Source organism: Vulpes lagopus, chromosome 10, assembly GCF_018345385.1.
Source record: "Vulpes lagopus strain Blue_001 chromosome 10, ASM1834538v1, whole genome shotgun sequence".
Classification (NCBI taxonomy): Eukaryota; Metazoa; Chordata; class Mammalia; order Carnivora; family Canidae; genus Vulpes; species Vulpes lagopus.
Genome location: NC_054833.1, coordinates 91,265,361 through 91,292,585, shown reverse-complemented (window position 1 = coordinate 91,292,585; position 27,225 = coordinate 91,265,361). Strand labels below are relative to the sequence as shown.

The 27,225-nt window shown below is 46.3% G+C and overlaps 1 protein-coding gene across 2 annotated transcripts in view; it reads left to right on the top strand.

Annotated features, from left to right (window-relative positions):
• ZC3H18 (zinc finger CCCH-type containing 18) overlaps nt 1-27,225 on the top strand; it is a 65,973-nt gene that overhangs the window by 6,529 nt on the left and 32,219 nt on the right. Inside the window, exons 2-7 of one of the 2 annotated variants that reach the window (XM_041771607.1) lie at nt 1,150-1,748; nt 12,105-12,189; nt 12,871-12,942; nt 22,668-22,816; nt 23,146-23,238; nt 24,073-24,230. In XM_041771607.1, coding sequence (XP_041627541.1) covers nt 1,164-1,748; nt 12,105-12,189; nt 12,871-12,942; nt 22,668-22,816; nt 23,146-23,238; nt 24,073-24,230 — 1,142 coding nt within the window. In that variant the 5' untranslated portion in view covers nt 1,150-1,163. The remainder of the gene's footprint in view (nt 1-1,149; nt 1,749-12,104; nt 12,190-12,870; nt 12,943-22,667; nt 22,817-23,145; nt 23,239-24,072; nt 24,231-27,225) is intronic. The other variant, XM_041771608.1, reaches the window with a different exon arrangement.

Sequence of the window (27,225 nt, the reverse complement as noted above, 5' to 3'; positions counted from 1 at the left end):
ATTTTATATGTTTAAAGTATGTCATTATATGTGTTTACAGATCTCGCTGAAATACCAAGCTGCATAATTATGATATACGTTATTTTAAATTAAAAATTTTAAGAATAAACCCTTAGCTTTTCACTGTTGCTGTTATTTCAAACTAATTCAGCAGTGCCGCAGGTTGCCGTGGTGAATGGTAATCGTTGGCTTATAGACTGCTTGGTGTTGGTTTCGTGCACAAACATTCCGGTCCCACTGTATGCAATCTACATTTAAAACAAGTGGAACAATGTCCTGTCTTTGGGCATGGAGGTTGGAAAATGAAAAAATGTCCACTTCATAATTAAGTTTAAATTAGTAAAAATAGAAAAAAAATCTTATAAAATGATAGTCTTTTTACACACGAAACTACTCAAATACATAAAAATTTTTGCCAGAGTTCTTTTCTATGACCTAACTATATATATTACAGTGGTGGTTTTCCACTTTTCTGTGAGATAATCGCAGCATGTACAAATGAATTCTGCATTCTGAGCTTCTGTTGGTGGCCCCAACATACAGGTCTGTGATAAGGCGCAAGGTCTGCATTTTTAAAGACCATCCGGAGTGATTCTGGTGGGCAATCAGAGCCATCCTTGGACAAGTGCATTCAGGAACAGGAGATAGCCCATGACCTGGGGACAAGGCAGGTCAGGGTTTCTGCTCTAGACTCTTGAGGATGGCTCCAGAAAGATAGCAGGGTGCCTTCAATTCTGTTGCTTCATTCTATAATGCAACTTTTCTTGGATTTTAAGAGTAATTTAAGAATCCAAAAAGCTGTCCCTTGCAATGCGTATCTTATTGTTCACTTTCTGTTTACCTACCAGGTTGTGCTTATGACAAGTACTCCAGGTCTCTGCCAGATTGATGCATGTGTGAGGCACTTAACACACAGCTTAGGGAGTACAGTGCAGCCTTGTGGAGGTCTTGTGGGTGGGTCCAGCCTGCCGGCCTCCCTGGTGGAACAGTCAGTGGCAGGAGACGGTGGAGTGGGGTCTGGGCACAGGAGCTGTGCAGGTCCTGGACCCGTCTGCAGGTCAGGAAGGAGCATGAGTCCAAAAATACCAGACCAGGATTTGTTTTCTGTTTTGCTAACTGCTGTGCATCTGTGTTGTCTTCATTTTGCAGAACTGTGGGTACCGATGGATGTGGCCGAGAGCCCTGAACGGGACCCTCGCTCTCCAGAGGACGAAGAAGAGGAGCAGCAGGGGCTCTCGGATGATGACATTCTGAGGGAGAGTGGGTCTGACCAGGATTTGGACGGAGCTGGGGAGAGAGCTTCTGATTTGGAGGATGAAGACAATGCAGCCCCAGGACTGAGCCAGGAGGAGGAGGAGAGTCACTCTGACGAGGAGGACCAGGACCAGGAGTCCGAGGCTCAGGATCTGAGCAGGGAACACACGAGCCCTCCACATGTTGAAGAGGGGGACGGTGGGGAAGAGGAGCACACAAGCGACCTGAGAGACGAGGCCTCATCGGTCACCAGGGACCTGGATGAGCATGAGTTAGACTACGATGAGGAGGTCCCCGAGGAGCCGGCCCCCGCTGGGCAGGAGGACGAGGCCGAGAAGGCTGGTGCTGAGGATGACGAGGAGAAGGGAGAAGGAGCTCCTGGGGAAGAGGGGGCTACAGGCGCTCACAGTGTGGAAGACAAGGAGCCCCTGGAGACCGCCAAGGAGAAAAACAAGGAGGATGATGACGGGGAGCTCGATGATGGGGAGCTCGACGTGAGTGCCTGGGCTGGTGGGGCAAAGAGTAGGGCACATGAGGTCTGGGAAGTCAGGACTATTCTGGGAGTGCTAAAAACCAAGGGAATAGGCTAGATTCAGACAACTGGGGTCTGCCACTTGGTGGCTGACAGAAGGTCCATGGACCCTCTGCTGGTGGAGTATATTAAAATGCCTAATCCCGATTTTGTTTTCTTGAGCTCTAGGTTTGTGCAACTTAGATCATTTCTCCCTTTCTTTTTGCTATCTTTAAATAATACTTGAGATCATATTCAACTAAAACCATTGTAGATTTTCAGTTCCTGTCGGGTTTGTGAGACCCATGAACTCCAGAAGCTTCCTTTGAGTCTTGATTGTTCTTCCAGGCTTTTTTATCTTTGTACCTGAACCCATTCTCTGGCGAGGGTCCCAGCTGGACCAAGCATCTTTGGAGGTGTCCCTGAAAAGAGCTTTTGGAATGCATCATAGGGGTTGTGCCTCCAAACATCTCAGCCTTTGATTAAGCCATCATAATTTGTTATGATTTATTTAAGTAATCTGACTTTCAGGTTACAGAGAAGGTAACAGTAACATATTTTTTTGGACATGGATTGGTTGGGTTTTATGATGCAAAAATTTAAGTTTTTTTTATTTTAGTTCCAGCATAGTATTAGTTTCAGGTGTATAGTATAGTGATTTAGCACTTCCATACATCACCAGTTGCTCCTTGAGACACGTACACTCCTTCATCTTCATCCCCATCACCTGTTTCCCCCATCTCCCCACCCACCTCCCCTCTGGTGACTATCAGGGTGGTCTCTATAGTTCCGAGTCTGTTTCCAGGTTTGCCTCTTTTTTTTTACCGACTTTGTTTCTTAAATTCTACATATGAGTGAGATCATATGGTATTTATCTTTTAATGACTGATTTATTTTGCCTAGCATTATACTCTCTAGTTTCATCCATGTTGTTGCAAATGGCAAGATTTTACAGATGAGTAATTACTCATCTTTTTTTTTTTTTTACAGATGAGTAATATTGCATTGTGTTTCTATACCATATCTTTGTTATCTGTTTATCTGTTGACGGACACTTGGGCTGTTTCCAAATTTTTTTTTTTCTTTAGATGTCGCCCCAGCCCCCCCCCCCCCCCCGTTTCCAAATTTTGACTACTGTAAATAATGCAGTATACATAGGGGTGCATGTATTCCTTTGAATTAGTATTTTTGTATTTTTTGGGTTAATGCCCAGTAGTGCAATTGGTGGACTGTAGGGTAGCTCTATTTTTAACTTTTTGAGGAACCTCTGTACTATTTTCCACAGTGACGGACCGTACCAGTTTGCATTCCCACCACCATTGTAAGGGGGTTTCCCTTTCTCCACATCTTGACAACACCTGCTGTTTCTTGCATTGTTGATTTTAGCCATTCTGACAGGTGTGAGGTGGTTTCTCATTCTGGTTTTGATTTGTATTTCCCTGATGATGAGTGGTGATGAGCATCTTTTCATTTGTCTGTTGGCCATTTGTTTGTCTTCTTTGTTTTTTGTTTTTTTGTTTTTTTTAAGATTTTATTTACTTATTTATGACAGACACAGAGAGAGAGAGAGAGAGAGAGAGAGAGGGGCAGAGACACAGGCAGAAGGAGAAGCAGACTTCACGCAGGGAGCCTGACGTGGGACTCGATCCTGGGTCTCCAGGATCACACCCCAGGCCGAAAGCAGCTCTAAATCACTGGGCCACCGGGTCTGCCCTGTTTGTCTTCTTTGGAGAAATGTCTGTTCATGTCTTCCGCTCATTTTTTAATTGAATTATTTGTTTTTTTGGTGTTGAATTTTACAAGTTCTTTACGTATTTTAGATACTAACCCTTTACTGGATATGTCATTTGCAAATATTGTTTCCCATTCTCTGGGCTGCCTTCAAGTTTTGTTGACTGTTTCCTTTGCTGTGCAAAAGCTTTTCATTTTGATGAAGTCCCGATAGTTCATTTTTGCTTCTGTTTCCCTTCCGTCTGGAGACATATCTAGAAAAATATTGCCATAGCTGCTGGCTTTAAAGATGGAAGAATGAGTCAAAAACCAAGGAATGCGGGCAGCCTCCAGAAGCTGCAAAAGGCAAGGAGATGAATTTGTATATGGTACAAGAAAGTGGTCCAGTTTCATTCTGCATGTGGCTGTCTGGTTTTCTCAACACATTTGTTGAGACTTTTCCTCATTGCATATTCTTACTTCTTTGGTAATCATGATCTTTTTTAAAAAAGATTTATTTATGTATTTGAGAGAGAGAACACATGTGCATGCATGGTAGGGGAGAGAGAGAGAAACAGTCCTAAGCAGACTCCTTACTGAGCTCAGAGCCTGACACGGGGCTCGATCTCAGAACCCTAAGATCGTGACTCGAGCTGAAACCAAGAGTTGGACATTAAACTGACTATGCCACCCAGGCGCTTCTTTTGTGATCGTTCTCTTTAAAAAGTTGAGTTTTGAGGGATGAAACCCTGAAGTCCTGCTGAGTAATGCTTATACTCAAATGAGTTGAGAGAGGGACAGAGCCCGTTGAAATAATCTAGGGCTTTTTGATTACCCCAGGGAAGGAGATGCTGCTTATCCAGGAGCCCTGGCAGTGAAAGGTGTGTGGAATAGGTCTCAAATGTTTTGGGTTGGAGGAGGGAAAAGGATGCTATTAAGTACTTAACCATAGATTCATGCTAAGCACCACACATACTTCCTTATTTGGTTGCTGGTGTGTATGTGCTCAATGCGTTTTAAACTGTGGTTGTGGGCCGTGGTTGTGCCTGGTTTTTGTTTTTGTTTTGTTTTAAATTTTGTGCCTGGTTTTATAGGGTTTTAAACATTGCATATTTAACCCTGATTCACAAGAACAGAACTTTGTTGTTGGGGGTGGTAACTTAGAATTTTGGGTCTTTTATATGCTCACAACTGAGCATTAGCTCAGTTAGCTAAAATATCTTTACTAGATATTTTATTTAGAAGGGCGTTGTCAGGACATTACTATGCAGGTGTCCTTAGGCTTTCTAGCTATACTTACCTTCCAGTTTTGGAAGATGTATCTCTACTACGGAGTTGCCAAAGGGAAGAGATGCTATGAAACTCAAGTTATCAATTTGGGTGAAATTTTAGGCAGAAAATGAAGTTGTTGGTTGAGATTGCCTATGAGTATGATGTTTCAGTGTCAGAGAGAAAAGCTGTGGCTTTGTTCTGTCCCAAGAAAACAAGGAGAGGGCTCCTAATTACCAGGATCCTGTGGCCCAGGGTTCCTTGGGCCTGTGAGATAAATGGTGGCAGTGGGTGGAAGGAAGGTTTACCCGGAGAGCCATCCACACAGAGAGGTCAGTACAAGTGCTGGGTGTAGGTGACCAGTGCCAGCCCTGAGCACATTGGGATGTGCATCAGCATGTATGGGAGCTGCTGCTGCTGGCTTTCTCCTGTTCACCATCCCCAGCCAGCCCTTCACAGCTCCCTGAATGATCCCGGCTGCACTGTTGCCCCATGTCCCTGCCAAGCACACATTCCCGGGTCTTTCCTTCCCAAGGTGCCCTGTTAGCATTCCTGCACTGCATGCTCCCTGCCACAGGCCTGTGTCTCTGATGGAGCGGGAACCACAGGTATGCACTTGGATCCCGGAGCAGCCTGCTTTCACCAGTCCTTTGGCTTGGCCCCCTTTAGTAAATCCCAAAGTGGCCTTTGGCCTCAAAGAAAATATATGTCCCAGAGGGCTCTTTCCCCTACTGCTTTCAACTCCGCGCATACCATAAGTGAACTTCCTGGATGTTGTATGAGGAGGAAATGTGCAGTTTGGCTTACACCTTAAAAATATGCATTCACTGCTGTCCCTGGAACTCCCTGTACCCAGCAGGGTCCCTGTTCCAAGGCGCCCCTGCACACCTGCTGCCTGCCTCCTCCCTGTAGCCTTCTGGCCCTGAAGTGCCGGAACAGCTGAGTGGAAGTGTCTAAAAAAGCCAAGTGCTTTTCTCTTTTGTCATGATACACTGTCTTGCCTTTTTCCCCCTTTTAGATTTTGGGTCACTGGGACAGGTGACCTGACATGAGGCGAAGTCACCCCCAGCCTCCCCTGTGGTAGGGATGGGATTTTGTACACAGGATGGGCCAACTGTTCACGGCCCCATGGCTTATTTGTGGGTGGGGGCCCAGGGTCCTGACATCCACATCCTAGGGAGCCATAGTTAATCTGTAGTCTCTCACCTGCTCTGGAAGCCATGCTTCACACCAGATGCACCTTTGGCTTTGTTTCTGCCTGTGTATCTCTCAGAAAAACGGGTGGAGCCAACTGAAATCAACTTCTGCTGGGGGCGGTCTTCCTTTCTCCTGTGCCCACTAAGTCTTGCCAGAGCCATTCCTTCCATCCAGGTTTGCAGGGTCTCACATAATGTTTGTGGGTCTTTGATTTTTCCCTTCCCAACTGAGTCCATCTTCCCCCTCCTCCTGTCTCTGGTGTGTGCATCCTTCCCTTTGCTCATGTGTTGGGTCTAGTTTTCTGTCTTCCCTGTCACTGGTCAACAGAATTTGGTGCTGTCCCTTTAGGAAAGGGTAGACCGTGTGTCTTGTTTCAAAGCTGCTTTCTTTACTGACTCTCACACTGGCAGGATAGAGTCTCGGGGACAGCAGGACAACAGCCACATCCTGAGTGGATGGTCCACGCCATTTCCTGGTCAGAAGTGATAGCTCCACGTAAAAAATACTTGGAAACATTTTCTTTGTGGGCAGTATTCTATATTCTGTTCACATTTATCTGTTACTTTTATGTCTGGATACATGATATCTTGTACAAAAGGTCTCCCTCCAGCACACCCCTTCTGGTGGCTTAGGGTGTTCACTCTGCAGGGCCCTGCTCCTTTTAGGCGGTGCGCTCTTCTCCATGTCCCATCACATAGATGCTTAGTGGCCTTGCTGAAGCCTAGGAGGCGGCTGCCTGTAACTGCATTTGAGCAAAGAGTCTGGGCCAGATCCACCACCTGAAGGACTGCCACCTTGTATGTCCTGTAGCCTGGTTGGTCAGCACAGCCACCTGAGGGAGCCAGGGGAGTCAAGGAACTCTGATGGTAGATAGCATTCCTCACTCATCTGGTGCTAGACCTGTCCCCAGGTGATGCAAGGCTGTCCCATATTTTACCCCTGTGGGGCTAGTCACATGTCTCCCCACAGAAAGGACTGTGTCCTTTACAGGATGCTGTTTCCGACCCCTGCTGTGTCACCTTTCTAAAACCAAAGTGTGTCTGAATTTCCAAAACACATCTGGGCCCAAGAATTTTGGGTAAGGGATTATAGACCTGTACTGTTAACCCATTTTACAGATGCAGAACCCCAGGTTTGCGGAGATTGTGGTTGGCCCTGGTGACAGTGCTGGGGTGGCATCTAGACCTCTTGCTCTGGTGCATGTATCCCATCTGCTCCCCACATGGCAGCTTCACATGGTAATTGCTGGTTCACCCTTAATGCAGGATCTGCTGTGCTGGAAACAACGTCTTATATAAATAATATGCAGGAATTTTTTTGTTTTTTATTTTTTTTTAATTTTTATTTTTATTATTATTTTTTTGTTCTGTTTTTTAAGAGGAAAATAACCTGCACACCAGAAAGTAAAGCCATACTACCATTGCTTAGACAGTCGTATCTTGGCACATTGCCTCCAAGGTATTTTTCCATTAAAATCACAACAACTTGTTGAGCACTCCTGCTTGGCATTGTTTTGGGTTTTTTTTTTTTCTTTAAGATTTTATTTATTTATTCATGAGAGAGAGAGGCAGAGACACAGGCAGAGGGAGAAGCAGGCTCCATGCAGGGAGCCCAACGTGGGACTTGATCCCAGGACTCCAGGATCAGGTCCTGGGCCAAAGGCAGCACTAAACTGCTGAGCCACCCGGGCTACCCTCCTGCTGGTTTTATGTGATGCACTGCACGGACACCCTGAGCACAACCACCTGTTCTACTTCAGAACTCCTGAAGGACTCCTGGTTCAGAGGCTTTTGTCCATGGTCACACTGTCAGGATTCAAGCCCAGGCCTTCCCTGCAGTTATATTTTGTAAAGCCATTAAAGTCCAGTGTGCCCTGTGTGTGTTTCCCTGAGAATGTGCTGATTGGGGCATGCCAGCAGCCTGGTTTCCCTTAGACCCTATAAGCCCCAGAGAGCCTTGCTGGTGAGTTCCAGACTTGGGCTGGGTTAGCCTGCCCTGGGTGAAGGTCGCTGAGAGCTTCAGGGGTGCTGTCCCATGCCTACACCCACCAGTTTGCTTCTGGCCAGACCACTGGGTCCTCTCCTCGTCCTCCGCTCTCTCTTGTCTCCGCTTGCAGCCACGTGATCAGGTGATCTGAAAGAATCTGCGTGCATTACACACTCAACGTGACAGCCTACAAACAACTGAGCAGTGTGAACTTGACTTTAGAGAGCCCCTTTCTTGATTTGTGTTTGCATGAAACTGCAAATTTAAGAACTCTTTTTAATTTTCCATCACTGGGGGATCCCTGGGTGGCGCAGCGGTTTGGCGCCTGCCTTTGGCCCAGGGCGCGATCCTGGAGATCCGGGATCGAGTCCCACGTCGGGCTCCCGGTGCATGGAGCCTGCTTCTCCCTCTGCCTGTGTCTGCCTCTCTCTCTCTCTCTCTGTGCGACTATCATAAATAAATAAATAAATTTTAAAAAATAATAATTTTCCATCACTCAAAAAGCCAGTGTACTAAATGGTTAGTTGAAAATGCAGGACATTATACTGCTGAGTGAGTTATTGTTCTTGTTTGTTTTTTAATTAAAGGAAAGACCATAAACCCAGCATACCACTAGGGACAGCCCTCTGTCTCCATCCTGGCAAGTGTGGCTACCTGGCAGTGGCCAGTGGGCAGATGCCCTTCAGTGTTCTCTGGGTGGACACTGTAAAACACACTGTATTATCTTGTGTTTCTAGGTATTTACTGAGCATTTTCAGCCATTGCACAGAACTCCTTTATATGGCTCACATGACTTCACTAATCTTAAGATGGGTGGGTGGTTCTCCTTTCTGCTCTGGCAAGTATTAAAAGTAACAGCTTTGCAGAAATACCTCTCTAAATTTGATCTGCACACTTCCTCTGGGTCCTGACTATTGAAAGGCCACTGTCCTGCTCTCCTCATCTCAGCTCCTGTGCCTTCATTTCCAAGTGAACCAAGGGATTTGAATGGGTTGTAACCTTTCAGAAGAGTTTTATTTTCCTAATGAGAATGAAGAATCTGCTCTCCATTTGAGCTTCTGTAAACATCGTATAGAGATATTAGTGTGGTAATCATCACTGTGAGAACAGTCATAAAAAGAAGATGCTAAGAACCAGAGGAGATGTAAGGAACTCATCCTGCGGTCAGGAAGAAGGGGGGTGCTGGTGCACAAAGGGGACAGACTGCCAGAGAATGAATACGTTCTGGGGACCTAAAAAGTCCTTGAATAAATTATTTCATCTTTTTCAAAGAAATCATTCTGTTGCTTCTTAAGGGTTATAACTTTCAGGCATTTGTTCTTTTCATTATATGGAATGCTTTTTAAAAAAAGATTGATGTATTTTTTTTTAATTTTTATTTATTTATAATAGTCACATAGAGAGAGAGAGAGAGAGGCAGAGACACAGGCAGAGGGAGAAGCAGGCTGCATGCACCGGGAGCCCGATGTGGGATTCGATCCCGGGTCTCCAGGATCGCGCCCTGGGCCAAAGGCAGGCGCCAAACCGCTGCACCACCCAGGGATCCCTGATGTATTTATTAGAGAGCATGCGCACAGATGTGCACAGTAGGGAGAGGCAGAGGGAGGGAGAAAGAGAGTCTGGTTTTCACAACCTCAGATTCCTCAGCCAACAAGCACAATGGGACTATGTCAGAGCTCACCTCCAAGACCAAGTGTTCATGACAGAGGAACACTGAGTAATAATACCCTGTGAACTAGGCAAGGCAGGTACAGAGCGGGGTTTCACTGTATTTCCCTTCATTAGCAATGCTGGGCAGAAAATGGTTGCACTTCAGGATTTTAATATTTTGTATGTTTATTTTTTTTTTAATTTTTATTTATTTATGATAGTCACAGAGAGAGAAAGAGAGAGGCAGAGACATAGGCAGAGGGAGAAGCAGGCTCCATGCACCGGGAGCCCGATGTGGGATTCGATCCCAGGTCTCCAGGATCGCGCCCTGGGCCAAAGGCAGGCGCCAAACCGCTGCGCCACCCGGGGATCCCTATTTTGTATGTTTAAACAATATTTATAGAACAAAATGTATATATTTTTAAAAGATTTATCATTGAGAGAATACACAAGAGAGTAAGTACAGGGGCGCAGAGGGAGAGGGAGTCCCAAGCAGACTCCCTACTGACGCAGAGCCCAATGTGTGGCCTCAATCCCACAACCTGAGATCATGACCTGAGCTGAAACCAAGAGTTGGGCACTTTACTGCACTGCTCAGGTGCCCCCTAAAATGCTCGTAATACGTAAATATTTTCAGAGCAGAAATGATATAAATACTTAAGTTTTAAAAATAAGTCATTATAAACCCAGGGTTTGACTTTAGGATTTTTTCATTCAGCAAATGCTGCCCATTTGCTACAAGCTATGCTTGGACCGGTGACAACAGTCCTGCCTGGTGGAGCTCCCATACGGTCGGGCAGCACCCTGGTAGCCTTGGCCAGTGCTGTGGGGACCTGTCTTGAAGGGAGCTGGCAGGGGGCGGGGTCCCTGAGGAAGGAGACTCACCTGCCATCTGAAAATGAGATGAGCTGCATGTTCACGAAGGCAGAAAATGAAGAAGACAGGCTGGGGTCAGTAAGGTGTCTGCATACCACAGAGGGCATGTGGGCAGTCAAGAGAAAGTAGAGTACCAGTTTGGAAGTGGCTCCCAGACCAGCTAGGACTGGGAAGTACTTTGGATGAGGATGATGCTGCAGGAGAGTTGGAGATGTTTCAGCGATCCCCACACCCTGCCTTTTGTGACCCCTTGGGTTGACTCTGGTAACACTGCAATAGGCTTGGACAGTGAAGAGCTCCATCTTTGACCTTCCCACTGAGATGTCAGCAGGGCAGTTGCACACTTCCTTGGGCTGCAGGTGACCCCTGGGGGTGGGGTCTCTGCAAGTCAAGGGTGATTGAGGCCCTGTGGTAATGGGCACTGGATAGGGCACAGAGCAGCAGTCTAGGTCACAGCTGCTCTTTGGAATCCCTGAGGATGAGGCCCACCCAGACTCTGGTGTTTTCAAAGGCCTTGCATTGTGTTAACACTTAACAGAGAAGGTGGTGAGCTCTGGACTGAGGAAAGAAGGGCCTGGGTCTGAGTCCGACCTCCCTCCTCCCCACCCCTAGACTTTTAAATTAGAGGATATTTGTGTTTAAAGAACATAAAATATTTTGGGGCGCCAATCAGGTAAGCATCCAACTCTTGGTTTCAGCTCAGGTCATGATCTCAGGGTTGTGGGATCGAGCCTCGTATCAAGCTCTGTGCTTAGTAAGGAGTCTGCTTGGGACTCTCTCTCCTTCTGCCCCTTCCCCCTGCACTCTTGTGCATATGTGCACGATCTCTCTCATGTGCTCTCTCAAATGAAGATAAATCTTTTTTAAAAAATATATATTTTGTTCTATAAATATTGTTTAGAGTATCAGGGCACCTGGGTAGCTTGGTTAAGGCTCTGCCTTCAGCTCAGGTCATGATCTCAGGGTCCTGGGATCAAGCCCCACATTGGGCTCACTGCTCAGTGGAGAGTCTGCTTCTCCCTCTCCCTCTACTTTACCCACGTCCCCTGCTCATGCTCACTCTCTAAGATAAAGAAAATCTTGGGATCCCTGGGTGGCGCAGAGGTTTGGCGCCTGCCTTTGGCCCGGGGCGCGATCCTGGAGACCCGGGATCGAATCCCACTTCGGGCTCCCGGTGCATGGAGCCTGCTTCTCCCTCTGCCTATGTCTCTGCTTCTCTTTCTCTCACTGTGTGCCTATCATAAATAAATAAAATTTTAAAAAAAATTAAAAAAAAATAAGATAAAATCTTAAAATAAACATACAAAGTATTAAAAAACCTGAAGTGTAACCATTTTCTGCCCAACATTGCTAATGAAGGGAAATACAGTGAAACCCCGCTCTGTACCTGCCTTACCTGGTTCACAGGGTGTTTTTACTCGGTGTTATGTGTTGTGAATCCTTGGTCTTGGAGGTGAACTCTGACATAGCCCCATTGTGTTGGCTGAGGAACCTGAGTTTCAGAAAATTGTACAGGAGTTGCTGAGCAGCTGAGACACCAGTCTTGTGGAAATATCCTTTCTGGTCTAGTGAAGCTGTGCCTGTTGGCACAGCTCTCATCTCTTCTTTCTTAAGATGATTCCCTCTTAAGTCATGTTGTCCTCTGTTTCAGGATGATGATCTGGAGGAGGGTGAAGTAAAGGATCCCAGTGACAGGAAGGTGAGGCCACGTCCCACCTGCCGATTCTTCATGAAAGGTAATTGTCTGAGGGGCCTCATGTGGCCTTGGCTTTTCCCGGGACTGTGGTGGTGGTTCAGCCCCGAAGCTACGCAGGCTGTTCTTGGGGGCCAGACTGTGACCTAAATGGTGGTGGTGGTATCGATCCTCCGCTGGTCCTTGCCTCACGGGACTGACTTGGAGGAGTCAGCCTAGCCAGTGTCACGCTAGTGGTTCTAGGCCTGCCTGTTTGTAGGAGAGCCAGAGCTTGAATGTAGGCAGTATAGTTGCCTCTGCATGAGGCCAGCTACCCCAGGCACCAGTGCAGACAGTTTCCCATCTCTGTAAGGAAAGTTGCCACTTTTTTGCTAAATATATTAAAGTAACATCCTTCATTTGGAATGGATTTCTAGAGTGGAGGGAGGGGCTCTGAGTGCAGCAAGGCCCACCCCTGCTAGAAGGTGAGTGGTGTGCACCCAGTGGCAGACGCACACAGCAGGGCCAACTTGGAAATGGCAGCAGGAACCCTGGTCTGTGAGGGTTTCTCTGCTGCATGCTTGTAGTTTGGGCACGTTCCTTGTAGTCCCACATTTTCCTTGGACAGGTAGGAAGATGTTTGTCTTTGTCCTAATCTCACTCTGGCCCTGGGTGCCCTTGCTCGCTGGCTCAGCCTGCACGTACGGTCTGAATTTCACAAGAGCTTCCTGTACTTCTTTTCCAGATGTTGTGACAGCATTATCCACTCCTCTTCCACCAATATCACATTCCATACCATTCAGAGGCCAGGTTAAAGGTACAGAGTATACGATATTCACTCTCTGCTCCGGAGGCCAGACTTCTTTCTCCTGGATCCAGAATTCTGATGTGAAGCCAGAAGGAAGGGGGAGGCTCTGAGGGGCAGAGAGAGGTCATGAACCTCAGTTCTTAGAGGCACTTGATGAGGCTCACAAGAGCTTTGCGGATGGCACGGGGAGGTGGGGAGAGTAGGCACGGTGGAGTCCCATATTCCTGAGAGGGCAGGCTCTGCCCTTGAGTGGCCCCTGAAGGACCCTGCCCCTATACCCAGGAAGACACGGTACAGAGGGTGGACAGGACCGAGGATCCAGTGCACTCAGGACCCAGGTCAGCTCCCTCCTCAGGCCGCATGCTCCTGGCCTGTGCTATTGACACACAGACTGTTGTTTCTGCCAAGTGGAAACTCCTTGGAGTTAGACATGCATGTGGTAAACTCCACTGTGCAGTCATGTGCAGTCTGCCCTCAGGAGAGCAGCTGGCAGTTCTGTCTTGGGCAGTGTGGTCACCCTGAGAATGCACATAAGTGTGTGGTATGTTTTAGAAAGTCAGTAACAGTTCTTTAAAACTTTTAGTATTTGAAGGATGCCTGGTGGCCCAGTCAATTGAGCATCTGACTCTTGATCTCGGCTCAGGTCTTGATCTCAGGGTCATAAGGTCATGAGTTCAAGCCTCACATTGGGCTCTGTGCTGGTCATGGAGCCTACTTTAAAAAAAAAAAAAGGTTTTGATATTTGAAATAATAAGTATTTCAGAAAATTTAACTTAACAGAAGGCCTCTTTTCCATGATTACATGGGAATAAATGATGTCAGTCCATGTCTGAAATTTCTTGATTAAAGAAGAGGAGACCAATATATACACGTATACATAGATGGATGTGTGCAGTGTTGTCGAACTGTGTGATTCAGAATCCTGGGCAGCCTGTCAGGACTAGCCAGGGCTCCCACAACAGGAGGCAGTACCGTGCATCTGTGCCACAAAGGTTCCTGTCTGCGTGTGCGGGCTCACAGCCCTGGAGTTATTTCCAGAATTTATTAACAGAAGCACACAGACAAGTGAATTTGTTGCTGGGACTGCAGATCAGCATCCTCGGGAGATGCCTGTGGGCAGGGACTGGGTGCCATCTCCATGGATGTCCCTAGGGCCACATCACAGTGGGAGGGAGGTCCCTCCAGAGTCCAATGAAATGCTCAGCTTGGGTTTCAGAGATAAAAGCCAAAGAGGAGGTCTTCCTGCATAGAAATCTGAAGCTAGTGGTAATCAGCCTTCTTTGAAACTTGATTGGGCATAATCAATAACTTGTTTCACACTTTGCTTTTAAGTATATATTTACCTTTTCCACCGCTACTGTTTATTCTACAGAGTATTGTAATACTCTGTACAAAAAGAAGTGGTTGATTCTTAGGGTGTTCTAGAACATATCTCTTGCTGCTTTTCTTAGTCATGAGTTTTTGGGTGAAAATGTTTTTGCTTACCTGCAGTTTATAAGCTTGGTATTAAATTGAGATGAATCTGTGTAAGTTCCCTTCATTAACAAGAAAAGTTACTTTAAAAATAAAATGGAGTTTGTTGTATTTAACAAGGATGTGGAGAAATGGAACCTTCACATCCTGCTGGTGGGAGCGCAAGAGGGTGCAGCTGCTGTAGAACAGTGTGTGGTGCCTCCAAGAACCCAAGAGGGTAGAACTCTCCTGTGACCCAGTCACTTCTGCTTCTGGTTCTCTATCTACGAGAAATGAAAACCTACATCCCCACAAAAACTTGTACATAAATGTTCATAAAAGCAGTATTTAAGATAGCCAACAAATACAAACAGCTCAAATGTCCATCAGGTCATAGATGATTACACAAACAAATACAAACAGCTCAAATGTCCATCAGGTCATAGATGATTACACAGAGTGCAGTCTGTCCATACAGTGGGATGTTACACAGCCATGAAGCAAATGAAGTGCTGATCCCACAGCATGAATGAACCTTGAGGACATTCTGCTCAGTAAAGCCAGACACGGAGGGCCCCTCTCTTGTGCATTTCTATCTAAGCGAACTATCCAGAATGGGTCCATAGAGGCAGGAACTGGGTTAGTCATTGTCTAGGCCATGGGGCCTATGGAGGGTGGGAGGGAGCAGGTGGTGGGGGTAATGGCCAAGCAGTATAGGGCTTCCTTCTAGGGCGATGGTTGTTTGTACACCTTCGTGCATGCATGCTAAAACCCACTAGATTGTATACTTAAGATTGGGGTATTTTATGATACGTGAATTACATCTTAATTTGAAAATTCTTCCTAAGAAAGTTTTTTAGATATATTCCTATTAAAAGATTTCTGCAGGTTAATCATTAATTGCCCAAATGGATACATTGATATTTGTGACCATTGATAATGAAATGTACTTAGAAATCTAAATGGAAATATTTTTAAACACCAGTATTTTATTTATGGTATATTTCTACCTCTAGTGTATTTATGTTGAATCAAGATATAAAGTTCTATCTACAAAAGCATAAACATTTTCTTTAAACTGTGTTTACTTTGGGTTTCTGATTGAGCCAGCTGTCAGTAGTGCCCACCCACTCTGTGGGCCGGACTTCCTTGTCCCTCCTCCTTTCTGTCCTCCCCCTCCCTCCCCCCCTCTCTTTCTCTCTCTCTCTCTCTCTGACACACACACACACACACACACACACACACACACACACACACACGGAGTTTAGTAAAATAAAATTTACATTAACCATCTTCCAAACCTTAACCATTTTCAAGTATGCAGTTCATGGCATTGAGTAATATTCATTTTGTTGCCATCACCACCATCCATCTCTAGAACTCAGTTCCCTCTTGTAAAACTGAAACTGTGTAGCCATTAAACAGTCACTTCCCATTCCTCCCTCCCAAAGGCCCTGGCACAACCATCATTCTATTTCCCATGAATTTGACTATCTTAGATACCCAGTGTGAGTGGAATAATACGATTCTTATTTTTTTGTGACTGCCTTATTTCACTCATCATTGTGCCCTCGAAGTTCATCTGTGTTTTAGCAGGTGTCAGAATTCTCTTTCTTTCCTAGGTTAGTATTGTATTGTGTATACACCACTTTTTGCTTATCCATCCATCCAACAACAGACACTTGTTTCCATCCCTTTGCTACTGTGTTTAATGCTGCTATGAACATAGGTGTGCAAATGTGTCAAGACACTACTTTCAAATTTTGGGGGTGTGTACTCCAAACTGGAATTACTGAATCATACAATGATTCTATTTGTAATTTGAGGAGCTTCCATACTGTTGTCGTGGCAGTGGCACCATGTTATATAGCCGCCTGCAGTGCACAAGAACCGAGGGCCTCCTCGCTTAGTATTTTCTGATCTTTTGATAGTAAAAATTCTATGAGGAGTGTCATCACATTGTAGTTTCAATTCACGTTCTCATAATTACTGATGGTGAGCATCTTCTCACGTGCCCATTGACCATTTGAACAGTTTTATCTTTATTGGAGAAATGTTCATTGCCTGTTTTTGAATGCCTGCATTCTTTTGTTTTTTAAAGATTTTATTTATTTTTTCATGAGAGACACAAAGAGAGGCAGAGACATAGGCAGAGGGAGAAGCAGACCCCCTGTGGGGAGCCAGTGCCAGGGACTCATCCCAGGACACCAGAGTCATGACTTGAGCCAGGGGTGGATGCTTAACCACTGAGTCACCCTGGCATCCCTCTCTTTTATGTTTAAAGCAGCAGATCTTCAGATGTGGTTTGCAGACTCTTAGGGTTTCTTAAGATTGTTTCAAGGGACCCTGAGGTCAAAACTACTTTTGTGGTACTGAGCCTGCTAGTAGTCAGGTATTGACCCCATGCACTCAGACTTAAATAATGGCAATTTCATTTAATGATGCCTGTAAGAAAGCAGTAAGAATAGTGAGATTTTTAGATTTGAGTACAGGCCTTTAGAAAGCAAAACAAAACAATTCTATTAAGGAATAATATCCATGCCCTAAAATTTGTATTTTAAGCATAGTTCAGTGATTTGTATTAAATTTACCAAGTTCTGTAGCCGTCCCCACAATCCAGTTGTAGAACATGTCCATTGCTCTGGGAAAAACCATTAGTACTGGTCTTTTCCATATTCAGTATGACAAGATGCAAAGGCTCCTAGAGCCCCTCTGTCAGTCTCTTTGCTTCATGAGAAGGGTGCGTGGGGCTCAAGCATGAGCAAAGACTGCCAAGGTGACACAGAACACAGTCTCCTCAGAAACAAACAGAGTGAACCTGCCGCCTCCAGGAGAACAGTGGCCAGTATGTGTTGCTAATGATGAGCTTTGGGCTCTCATGTCAAAGAATTTTGGAGGGCCTGAATCTCCACCTGCAGTGTGTAATGACTTTTCCAAATGACCGTTGCATGGTGTCACAGAATCACACCTGGATAGAAGATCCCCTTGTGGTTCGAGATGGGCCAATGGGCATCAGTGAAGCAGTCGGAAATGTTTAGTGCAAGGATGACAGGCCCTGCCTGGCAGCTAATGGCTGAGAACCCTTTGTTTGGCAAGGTCCAGGGGGCCTCAGGGACATGAGTGAGTCTCTGAGGAGGCTGCTCAGTATCCTCCCTTGCCCAACTGTGTCTCGGTGTGACACTGGGTTTTCTTCACCTACTTCGAGCTCTGTGAGCCATCACGGCAGCCTGAATACAGAAGCAGATGAAAACGTCTTCTGTGTTAATGTCCATTTTTAAGAGGTTTGCAAAAAGGAAAATAATGCTACTTGTATCACTAAGTATTTTTTTAAATTATTTTGCATGAAACATGTTAATATATTATTATTGTAAGTTACACGTGGCATATATTATGTCTTCAAGTATTTTCAGTCTTAATTTCCATACATAGCAGGTACCAATTAGGTAGAACCCATCTGTGACTCCTTGGAGTCCTAAGACCCAAACATAAAAGAACTGCTGGTTTTAAGTCTACATTATTTACAAAGAAGCAAGCCAGATGTTATTTTAATTATTTCAGCTACCACAGGGTATTCCTTAGAGAAGGTAATATATTTCAGATTCCATTAGAGGTGACTCATCTATGAAATGGGAAAGGAAAGTACACCTGAGTTCTTTATGTTCATTATAAAAACTTGCACATGATGGTTTGTGGGACTTTATGCCCATTAATATACACATAGATCCTACATTTGTCATTAATATTTTTGTCCTTAATACTTAATTATTAGATTTTACATGTTCTGTCTTCCTTTCAATGGTAATTTCTTAAAGCCATGAAGCACTTTAAACTTATTTCTACAACCCCTGTATTTTCTATTGTGAGTTATTCAGACTAATAAGAAATGGGACTAAGGAATATTTAAAATAAGACCACCTTGTCTTACTTAGTTAGAAATAACACAGTAGGAGGACACATTGTGGATACAGCAAGTGCAGCCTTTAAATGATGCCAGCGCTGCGCTATCCTTATAACCAGTCAGACTAACCATCAGAAATTTTAAAATCTGATCATGTTTCTGGACCCACCACACGTATGTGCTCATGAGCATGCCCACAGACATGCTGCTTTCTTCTGATGTTTCGTGCTGCAAGAGAAATAGATTGGGTCCTTGGATCAGTCAGGTGTGTGATTGTGACCAGCAGATTACTGCCATAAAGGATGTGGCTTTGGTGTCTTGTCTCTGCATTTAGTTTCTCTGATTTCAGCTGAAGGACCTGTGTAGGTTTTCTGTATATGTCGTGTCTGTCTCACTGATTGCGGGTGTGTTGGTAATTTAGCAAGGAGGTTCCTTTTTTGTAGATCTGTTATTGAGTGAAAAAAACAGGAGTCAACACAATGTGGTGTAATACAAGCAGGGAAAATGTGGAGGTAGATACGCTGATTCATCCATCCATCCATCCATCCATCCATCCCCAGTAAATTGATAACTGTCTCTGGTAAAGGACACTGGAAGCATGGAGACATCACTGCATGAGTATTTGGATATTTCTTTGTATGTTAGTTTTATTTCACACATATAATATCTCATATATATAAAATAACAGTGTTTGCACAAGCAAAAATAATGACAAAAAAAGAATAATTATTGTGCCCACCATTCAGTTAAGAAATAGAACATTATTGCCTTCAAAGCTGTGTGTATACCAACATGAAGAAACTTGTCCCCTGTTGCGCCGCGGTGACCACACTTTGATTTCTCCTTGTTCCCTGCTGGCTAACATCCAGGCCCCTACACAGAATCCTCACATCATTATAAGCCTGTTTATTCATCTGGACAGAGGCATAGTCCACATAAATTTTGTATTTGTGAAGTTTCATTTAGAAATAGACCATACAGTTTTAAAATAAGATTTTTGCTTCCATTTTCCTAAACAAAGTGGTTTTTTAAATTATGAAAGTAATAATAGTGACAGAGAGGATAGTAAAAGATAAAACTCTCTACCATCCCAACAGTTCAGGGTGTTTTCTTCCAGGCTTTTTTCTACACGGATAAAAATTCATTTTTCAAAAAGCTAGTAGATGATTGTCTCAGTGTGTGGTGTGGTCAAATCTTAATCTCGGGGTTGTGAGTCCAAGTCCCACATCAGGTGTAGAGATTACTTAAAAATAAAGAGGCTGGGGCGCCTGGGTGGCTTATTGGTTGAGCATCTGCCTTCAGCTCAGGGCATGATCCCAGGGTCCAGGATCAAGTCCCACATCGGGCTCCTTGCAGGGACCCTGCTTCTCCCTTGGCCTCTCTCTCTCTCTCACATTCTGTGTCTCTCATGAATAAGTAAATAATAAATAAATAAAATCTTTCAAAATACATAGATAGGCAGGCAGGCTGGCTACTGGGAATGTGTAGCTCCTGCTGCTCCCTTCTTGTCAGGCATCTGTCCCAATGGTAGGTACTTCTAGACTTCCCCTCCTTCTGCCTGGAGCAACTGTTTCCTTGTGTTTGGTGGCCAGGAATCAAGACATGTCCAGCAAGGATCTTTCCACACCCAGAGCAGAAGGTCAGGCTCCCATCACCTGCCAGTCTGGGAGGGGAACAGGCTGCTGCTCTCACCTCTCACATTCCTGACTGATTTATTCTGTTCCTCTTCTCTCCCCCTGCCTGTGGGAGTAATAAAAGATCTTTTTTGGTCACTGGGCTCATGGGTGATGTTTTTGGTTTCGTTTTGAAAATACTTTACATGGGCAGCCCCGATGGCTCAGCAGTTTAGCGCCGCCTTCAGCCCAGGGCCTGATCCTGGAGACCCAGGATCGTCCCACATCGGGCTCCCTGCATGAAGCCTGCTTCTCCCTCTGCCTGTCTCTCTGCCCCTCTCTCCCTCTCTCTCTCTCTCTCTCTAATAAGTAAAATCTTTAAAAAAAAAAAAAAAGAAAATACTTTACATATAAGGGTGCCTGGGTGGCATCTGACTCATGGTTTCATCTCATGTCATGATCTCAGGGTCGTGAGATTGAGTCCCACGCCAGGCTCCTTGCTCAGTGTGGAGTCCACTTGGGTTTCTTTCTTCATCCTCTTCCCTCTCTACTCTTCTGCCTGTACATGCTCACTCTCTTTCTAAAATAAATCTCGAAAAAATATTTCACATACAAAAATGAACAAAGATTAACAAATACCCATTTATCTACCACCCAGGTAGATAATTTAAAAAGTTATGGAAACCTGGGGCTTATGTTATTCACGCTTTCTTGTATTTGCAGATTTTCTGCAGTAAACCTCTGCAAGTTAAGTCTTTTACCTCCACAGCAGTGAGGATACCTGTGGAGTTCTGTGACAGACAGTGAAGGGCTCGACAGTGCTTGGAATCCTTTATTCAGGTGCAAGACTGCATACAGGGGCTAATTCTTTAAAGTTCTGTAAGACTCTGGGATTTGAACCCCCTATTAGTATATTTCCCAACCTCTGACTTGTGTAGTCTCTCTTAATGTTAAAAGTTCATTGTCATTTTTACTTTTCCAGAGAATTGATTTTAAGCATACTTTATTTTGCATTTAATTCAGATCAGTATGTTATTAGGTTGGTTTTAATACAAATTTAACTATTCATGGCGCCTAAAAGGTAAATTTAGCTTTTTCCTAAATACCAAATGATTCTTTTTCTTTATGTTATACAAGGAAAAATATGTGTTGTTGATAGAAATGATCAAGTGAAATATTACATTTAGAAGGGAATATATATATTTTGAAGATTTTATTTATTCATGAGACACAGAGAGAGAAGCAGAAACATAGAGGGAGAAGCAGGCTCCCTGCAGAGAGGTCCCGATGTGAGACTTGATCCCAGGACCCCAGGATTGTGACCCAAGCCAAAGGCAGACGCTCAACCACTGAGCCACCCAGGCAACCTGGGAATATGTATTTTAAAAGATGGCTTAAAATTTAACTACATGTTAACCTGTTGAAAATGTTTTAAAAACTATTTAGATATTGTATGCTATATTTATTTTTGAGCTGATGTAGATATTGTTCAAAAAATTAAATTTTTATTTTTACTTATTTATTTTTAAATTTTTTTTAAATAATCTCTGTGCCTAACATGAGGCTTGAATTCATGACCCATGAGATCAAGAGTCACATACTCTACAAACTGAACCAGCAGAGCCCCCCTAAAATTAAATTTTTAAAAAGTAATTTAATGATTAAATTAAAACTTGGACTTCTCACCTTCTGCTCTGAAAAAGTCAAGTCGTTTCCTTGAATAATCTTGGTGTTCTATTACAGAGTAATTCTAAAAGGTGACCTTTTTTTTTTTTAATTTTATTTATTTATTTGACAGAGAGTATGAGCAGAGGGTAATGGTGGAGGGAGAGGGAGAAGCAGCCTCCTCACTCGCCAGGACCTGACTCGGGGCTCGATCCCAGGACCCTGAGATCATGACCTGAGCCTGAGGCAGATGCTTCACCGACAGAGCCACCCAGGTGCCCCAAAAAAGAGGACTTTTTTTTATTGCTTTTTTGTAAAGTATGAACACCCAATGTATTATAGTCATCTGTGTCTTGTCTCTTTCACACATTTTTTAAGCACAGAAATACCCTGAAATGGTTTGTGAGACTTTTGGTGGGAGAAATGCAAATTTGCAGGGCTGGTAGAGACATCTTGAGACAGACACAGAATTCTCTCAGCCATTGCTGTTCCAGATGCAGTGTTTTGAATCAAGATAAGGATCTTACACACACACCTCTGAGCCCTTGTGGGGTTGCAGGGTCACCTGAGCAAGAGAGTGCCTCGCAGAGCAGGGGGCCACCTGTGACTGTCTGGGAAGCTCTGGGACATCTCTATTTGTAGGGCCAGATGAACTCTTCCCAGAGTGACTTAGGGATACGGGGTGCCATGTTTCCTTGACCACATGACCCCTACCCCTTTCAGGAGCCCTTAGGAAATCCCGCTCACAGGAAGTTCCTCAGTCCAGGCTCTGGCCTGAGACCTTCCAGGCCTGCCTGCCAGGAGGACCTGGTGCGTGTGTGGAGGTGGGGATCCCGGGTATGGGGGGCGGTGGTTGCTGTGCTGGCTCAGCCTTGAGGAGCGAGCCTGGATAGCTCTGACTCTGCTGCCACTGCTGGAGCCTGTCCTCAGGTTCACACCACTTATGAGGTGGTGAGGGCTGTGTTAGGAGCTGGGGGGCACACGCGGGACCCCTCCCAGGCCTGGCACTGCCCCCAAGCTGCCGCTGCAGGCAAAGCGGACAGGAAGCTGACCTCCTGCACTCTGGTTCTCTTCTACTTTTTCTGACCTGGCTTTTGTCTCCATAGGGAACTGCACATGGGGAATGAACTGTAGGTTTATACACCCTGGAGTCAACGACAAGGGCAACTATTCCTTAATCACCAAAGCCGAACCTTTCCCACCTAATGGTGCCCCGCCTCTTGGACCTCACCCACTGATGCCTGCCAACCCATGGGTGCGTGAACATCTCTTTTCTTTAGTTGCTAGCAAATGGGACATCTAAGCTCTCTGAAGCTTCGGCTTACAGCACATTAATACACCCCGTGTAAAAGGCACTTCTGTGACATCACACAGTCACTGAGTTACCTTCCAGATGCTTCCAAATCTCCATGTGGAGGTAATCTTAGATTTGGGCAGGGCTGTGGGTTAGGGACCAAATCAAGGTTTGGAGAGCACGTGGTGTACAGCTGAAAGATACTCTAGCTGGGGTTTTTGTTCCCGTTTCTTTATAGATTTTAAAGTTTTGCTGGCTTTCTCAACTTTTCCCTTCTCGTTTTTTAATAGGGTGGGCCAGTAGTTGATGAAATTTTGCCTCCACCCCCTCCAGAGCCCCCAACAGAGAGTGCCTGGGAACGAGGACTCCGGCATGCAAAGGAGGTAACCAGACGGCCTGAGAAGAAAATGCTAGCAGCAGTCCTTGAGCAAAAGTAGCATTTCTTTGATTCAGAGACAACGATTGAAAACCCAGTGAAGTCTCTGAAGTGAGGGATATATTTCTGTGATTTCTCTGAAGAGTTAAGAGTGGAAACTGATGTCTATCGATGTCTCCACGGTGCACCAGCTCACGAAACAGGCCCACTGCCTTCCTGTGGCCCGGGCGGCAGCAGATTCACTCCAGCTGCTGCTGCTCTGCTGCAGCCCCTGGCTGCCCAGAGCCACTCCTCATAGATGTAGCACAGGGAGACCCCTGCCAGTGGAGGAGCCGCCCTCTCCCTCCCCACTTGCTCTGGTCATACCATGGCCCCAGCTGTTGGGCCTGCTTTCTGAGCCCCTACTTCTCTCCAATGAGGTTTTCCTACCTCACTCAGCACATAGCCCACCACCTCTCCTTTCTTCTGAGACCGGAACCTCTGCATGTGGCTTTTCTGCCACGAGCAGATTCACCATTCTCTCTGTGTTGGGCCACCTCACAGTGACTCTCTGGCACTCCCCAGCTCAGTGTTAGGACTATTTCTAGGAGATGGCCAGCTCTGTCACCCCTTTCTGGAATGGAAGCAAGCTCCGAGGCACTGCTGAGCCAGCCTGTCCTGACTGCCAGGTGTAGAGATGGAGTGCTCCAGACCTGGAGCATAGGCGCATCTCCCCTACCATGCGCTCAAGTGGGCCACTTCTGCCACTCTGGCCCGGGCTCTGTGGGTCAGATCAGGATGGGCTTCCCTTTGCTTTTCCTAACAGTAACTGGCACTGACTTCTTCCTCCTTACGACGGTAGGTTTTAAAAAAAGCAACCATTCGAAAAGAACAGGAGCCTGATTTTGAAGAAAAAAGGTTTACGGTGACCATCGGTGAAGATGAACGGGAGTTTGATAAAGAAAATGAAGTTTTCCGAGATTGGAATTACCGGATCACCAGAGATGTCCGGGACACAGTGTAAGGAACAGTTCGGCCTCTTCCTTCCCTTTTGAGAGAGTATGAAGTTGTCCCCAGCCATGTGAGCCCTAGGCTCTGGAGAGCATCAGCACACAGGTTCCCTCAGGCATTGGGTGCCACGTGTGTCCCTGTCCTGGGCTGAGAATGGCATCTCCAAGATCCCTTCAGATACAGCATGAACTTTTCTGGGTTTTTTGCTCTGTGAAGGAGGTGTCTCAGCTCTGTCGGGGCTGCTGCCTGGGGAGGGCTCACCTTCCTATGGGTTTCTCTGAGTTCTGAGAGTTTCTCTGCCTCAGAGAAACTGAGCCCCATGGAGCTCACATGGAGCCCCGTGTGTCGGCCTCTGCCCACCCACCTCCAGGCACCCAGGAGCCAGGGAAACCGTGACATTGCCACCAGAGTCCAGGAACTGGGCAGGTGTGACCCTTCCCATTGTAAAAGTTGTCTTTGTTGATTCTTCTCCTAGATGTCTCATTACTGGTCTTCTAGAGACTCGTGACAGAGGTACATATGGTTGAAATACCTAAGTCCAAATTTAGAAATTGTGTAATGTTAAGTAAAGTTCTCATCTGCCTGTGCTTATCCCATGGGGGGAAGGCCGGCTTTGTGGTGCTCCTCTCTGAGGGGCAGAATCGGGCGGGTTTCTCCTGAGCAGCAGCAGCAGCGTGGGCCCAGGTGACAGGGATGGCATGGCATTCGGTGTGTCGTCAGAGCCGGCTTCAGCAGCATCTCAGGCTTTTAGCGACACTTCGCGCATTCACGTTTACTGCCAGGAAACCTGCTGGGGTCTGGCTGAGGATGGTGCGGAGAAGGACTTATCCGGTGCTTACATGTCAGGCTGTCTCAGGGCCCTTCTGTCACACTTCCATCCTTTATGCAAACAGGAAGGTCCACACCTATCATGGCAGGAGACATCTCAGAGGCTGAAGGGTAAAGATTTAAAGATGTAGTTTCCACTTCGTTGTTTTCTAATTCTGGATGTGGAGGTGTGTTAGACCCCGGACAGGAGCATGGGAGTCAGGACTTTGGCTGCCAGGTCATATGCTCCCTTCACACCCTGAGGCCTCACATTTTCCTTTTGTAAAAATCCAGGTGGTGATCTTGCGTTGCTGGAGGTAGGGGGGTGAGAGTCCGGAGAGTGCGCGCATGTGCATGGGGCACTGTGACTAGCACAGAGCAGAGAGTGCTCCCTGAGTATGGTCATTCTGAGCATGGAAAGAAGGGGTTTAGAACCTCAGCATTTCCCCTTGACACTTCGTTTCCCGGCCCTGGCTGCCACGGAGATCCGCGGCTATCCTCCAGGCCTGCTGGGTGCAGAAGTCCTGCAGTCAGCATGGGGAGGGGCCAGGAACCAGAGATCCCTTATCCATCCCCACCTCACAGGGAGCAGCTGGCAGAATGGGATACATCTAGCACAGAGGGTGCGAGGCAGCTGAGATGCCAGGCAGAATTATAATTTAACAACGGTTAAGGGCCATCGACTTAAAACTCAGTGACCAGCCTTGTTCTCTTTTCTTGGGACCCTACAGGGACCCTGTAACAAGTTTTGTGCCTGGGTGCTCCTCAGCTGGCTGCACAGTAGGTCTGTGACCGAGGTCCCTGTGTGTGCCAGGTGAGGGCAGGTGGGAATGGGCCTGAGGGTTGAGCTCCAGGTGTGGCTGGGGGGCCGAGGGGGTGGGCTTGTCAGAAACACCCCCATAAGAGTGTCGAGGTCAGGTGGAGCCCAGCTGGATGCTAATAAGCCTTCTGGGTGATTCTGTTGCCCACCCGCTGAGGTCTGAGAACCGTGCACACCCATTCTGAGTGGCCTGGGTTCCCTGGCCTGACGCTGAGGGTAAGAGTAGAAAACTCTGAAGCGCTGTCATGTGGTGGTCTGATCTGGCTCTGATAACGTAGAGCTGGGTGCTTTGTTATAGAACCTCCAGGGAAAGGAGCTCAGGAGCTCGTGAGGAAGTGCTCCAAGGTTACTGAAGAGACAGGAAAATGGCTGTTTTCTTTATGCTGTTATCTGGAATTAAACAATTTGTCCAGCAGGATCATTTGGTAAAAATAGTGCTTTTCTATACCCCAATTCATAACTTTAAAAATTCCTTTCCACTACCTGAGGTACTTTATTCAGATGTCAACCAACTCATGGGACCTCAGGCACATAAGACATTAAGAAATGTCACCTTGGAGCATCCAGCTGGCTCAGTTGGGGGAGCACGGGACTCTTGATTTTGGGGGTCGTGTGTGCAAGCCCCATGGTGGATGTGGAGCCTAAGAAAGAAGGGAGGGAGGAAGGAGACATTTCTGTGCTGGCTGCTGGGGTGGGATGTGAATCAGAGATGCTGCACTGAGCCCCCAGGAATGTGGGAGCTGGCAGACAAAAGGACCCCTGGGTATCGTTGGTGAGGAATGAGGTCCTTGGCAGGAGCTCTGTAAGCAGCACTGCTTCTCAGTAACCTGGGGCCTAGGGTGGAGCCCTTACCCATATCCATCATTCGAGCATGTGGGTGCCGCCCCATACTGCTGTTCTCATCACACGGCTGTGCTGTCTGTGCTTCCGTGAACCTGGGCCCTGCCCACTGTACCCTCCCGGTCTGAGCAGTCCCACGGGAGAACGGCCGCATATACATTGCTTACCCAGTTCCCCAAACACGATTGTACCTATACAGCCTTCCTTTGAGAAAACACACGGCCTCACCCCACTTGGAAAGGTGCTCCCCAGGTCCTTGGGGGCCTCATTCTCTCTTACGTTCTGGCAGAAGGCTACACTGCTGTAGGCCTCTGCAGTTCCTGACTGTTTCTTCAATACTGTCTGAGTAGTGTGGGGCTTAGGGGCTTAGGAAGATGTCTGGCAGCTTGGAATGAAAGAGAGCTGTGTCGGGCAGCCCCGGTGGTGCAGCGGTTTAGTGCCGCCTGCGGCCTGGGGTGTGATCCTGGAGACCCGGGATCGAGTCCCACATCAGGCTCCCACAGCAGGCATGGAGCCTGCTTCTCCCTCCGCCTATGT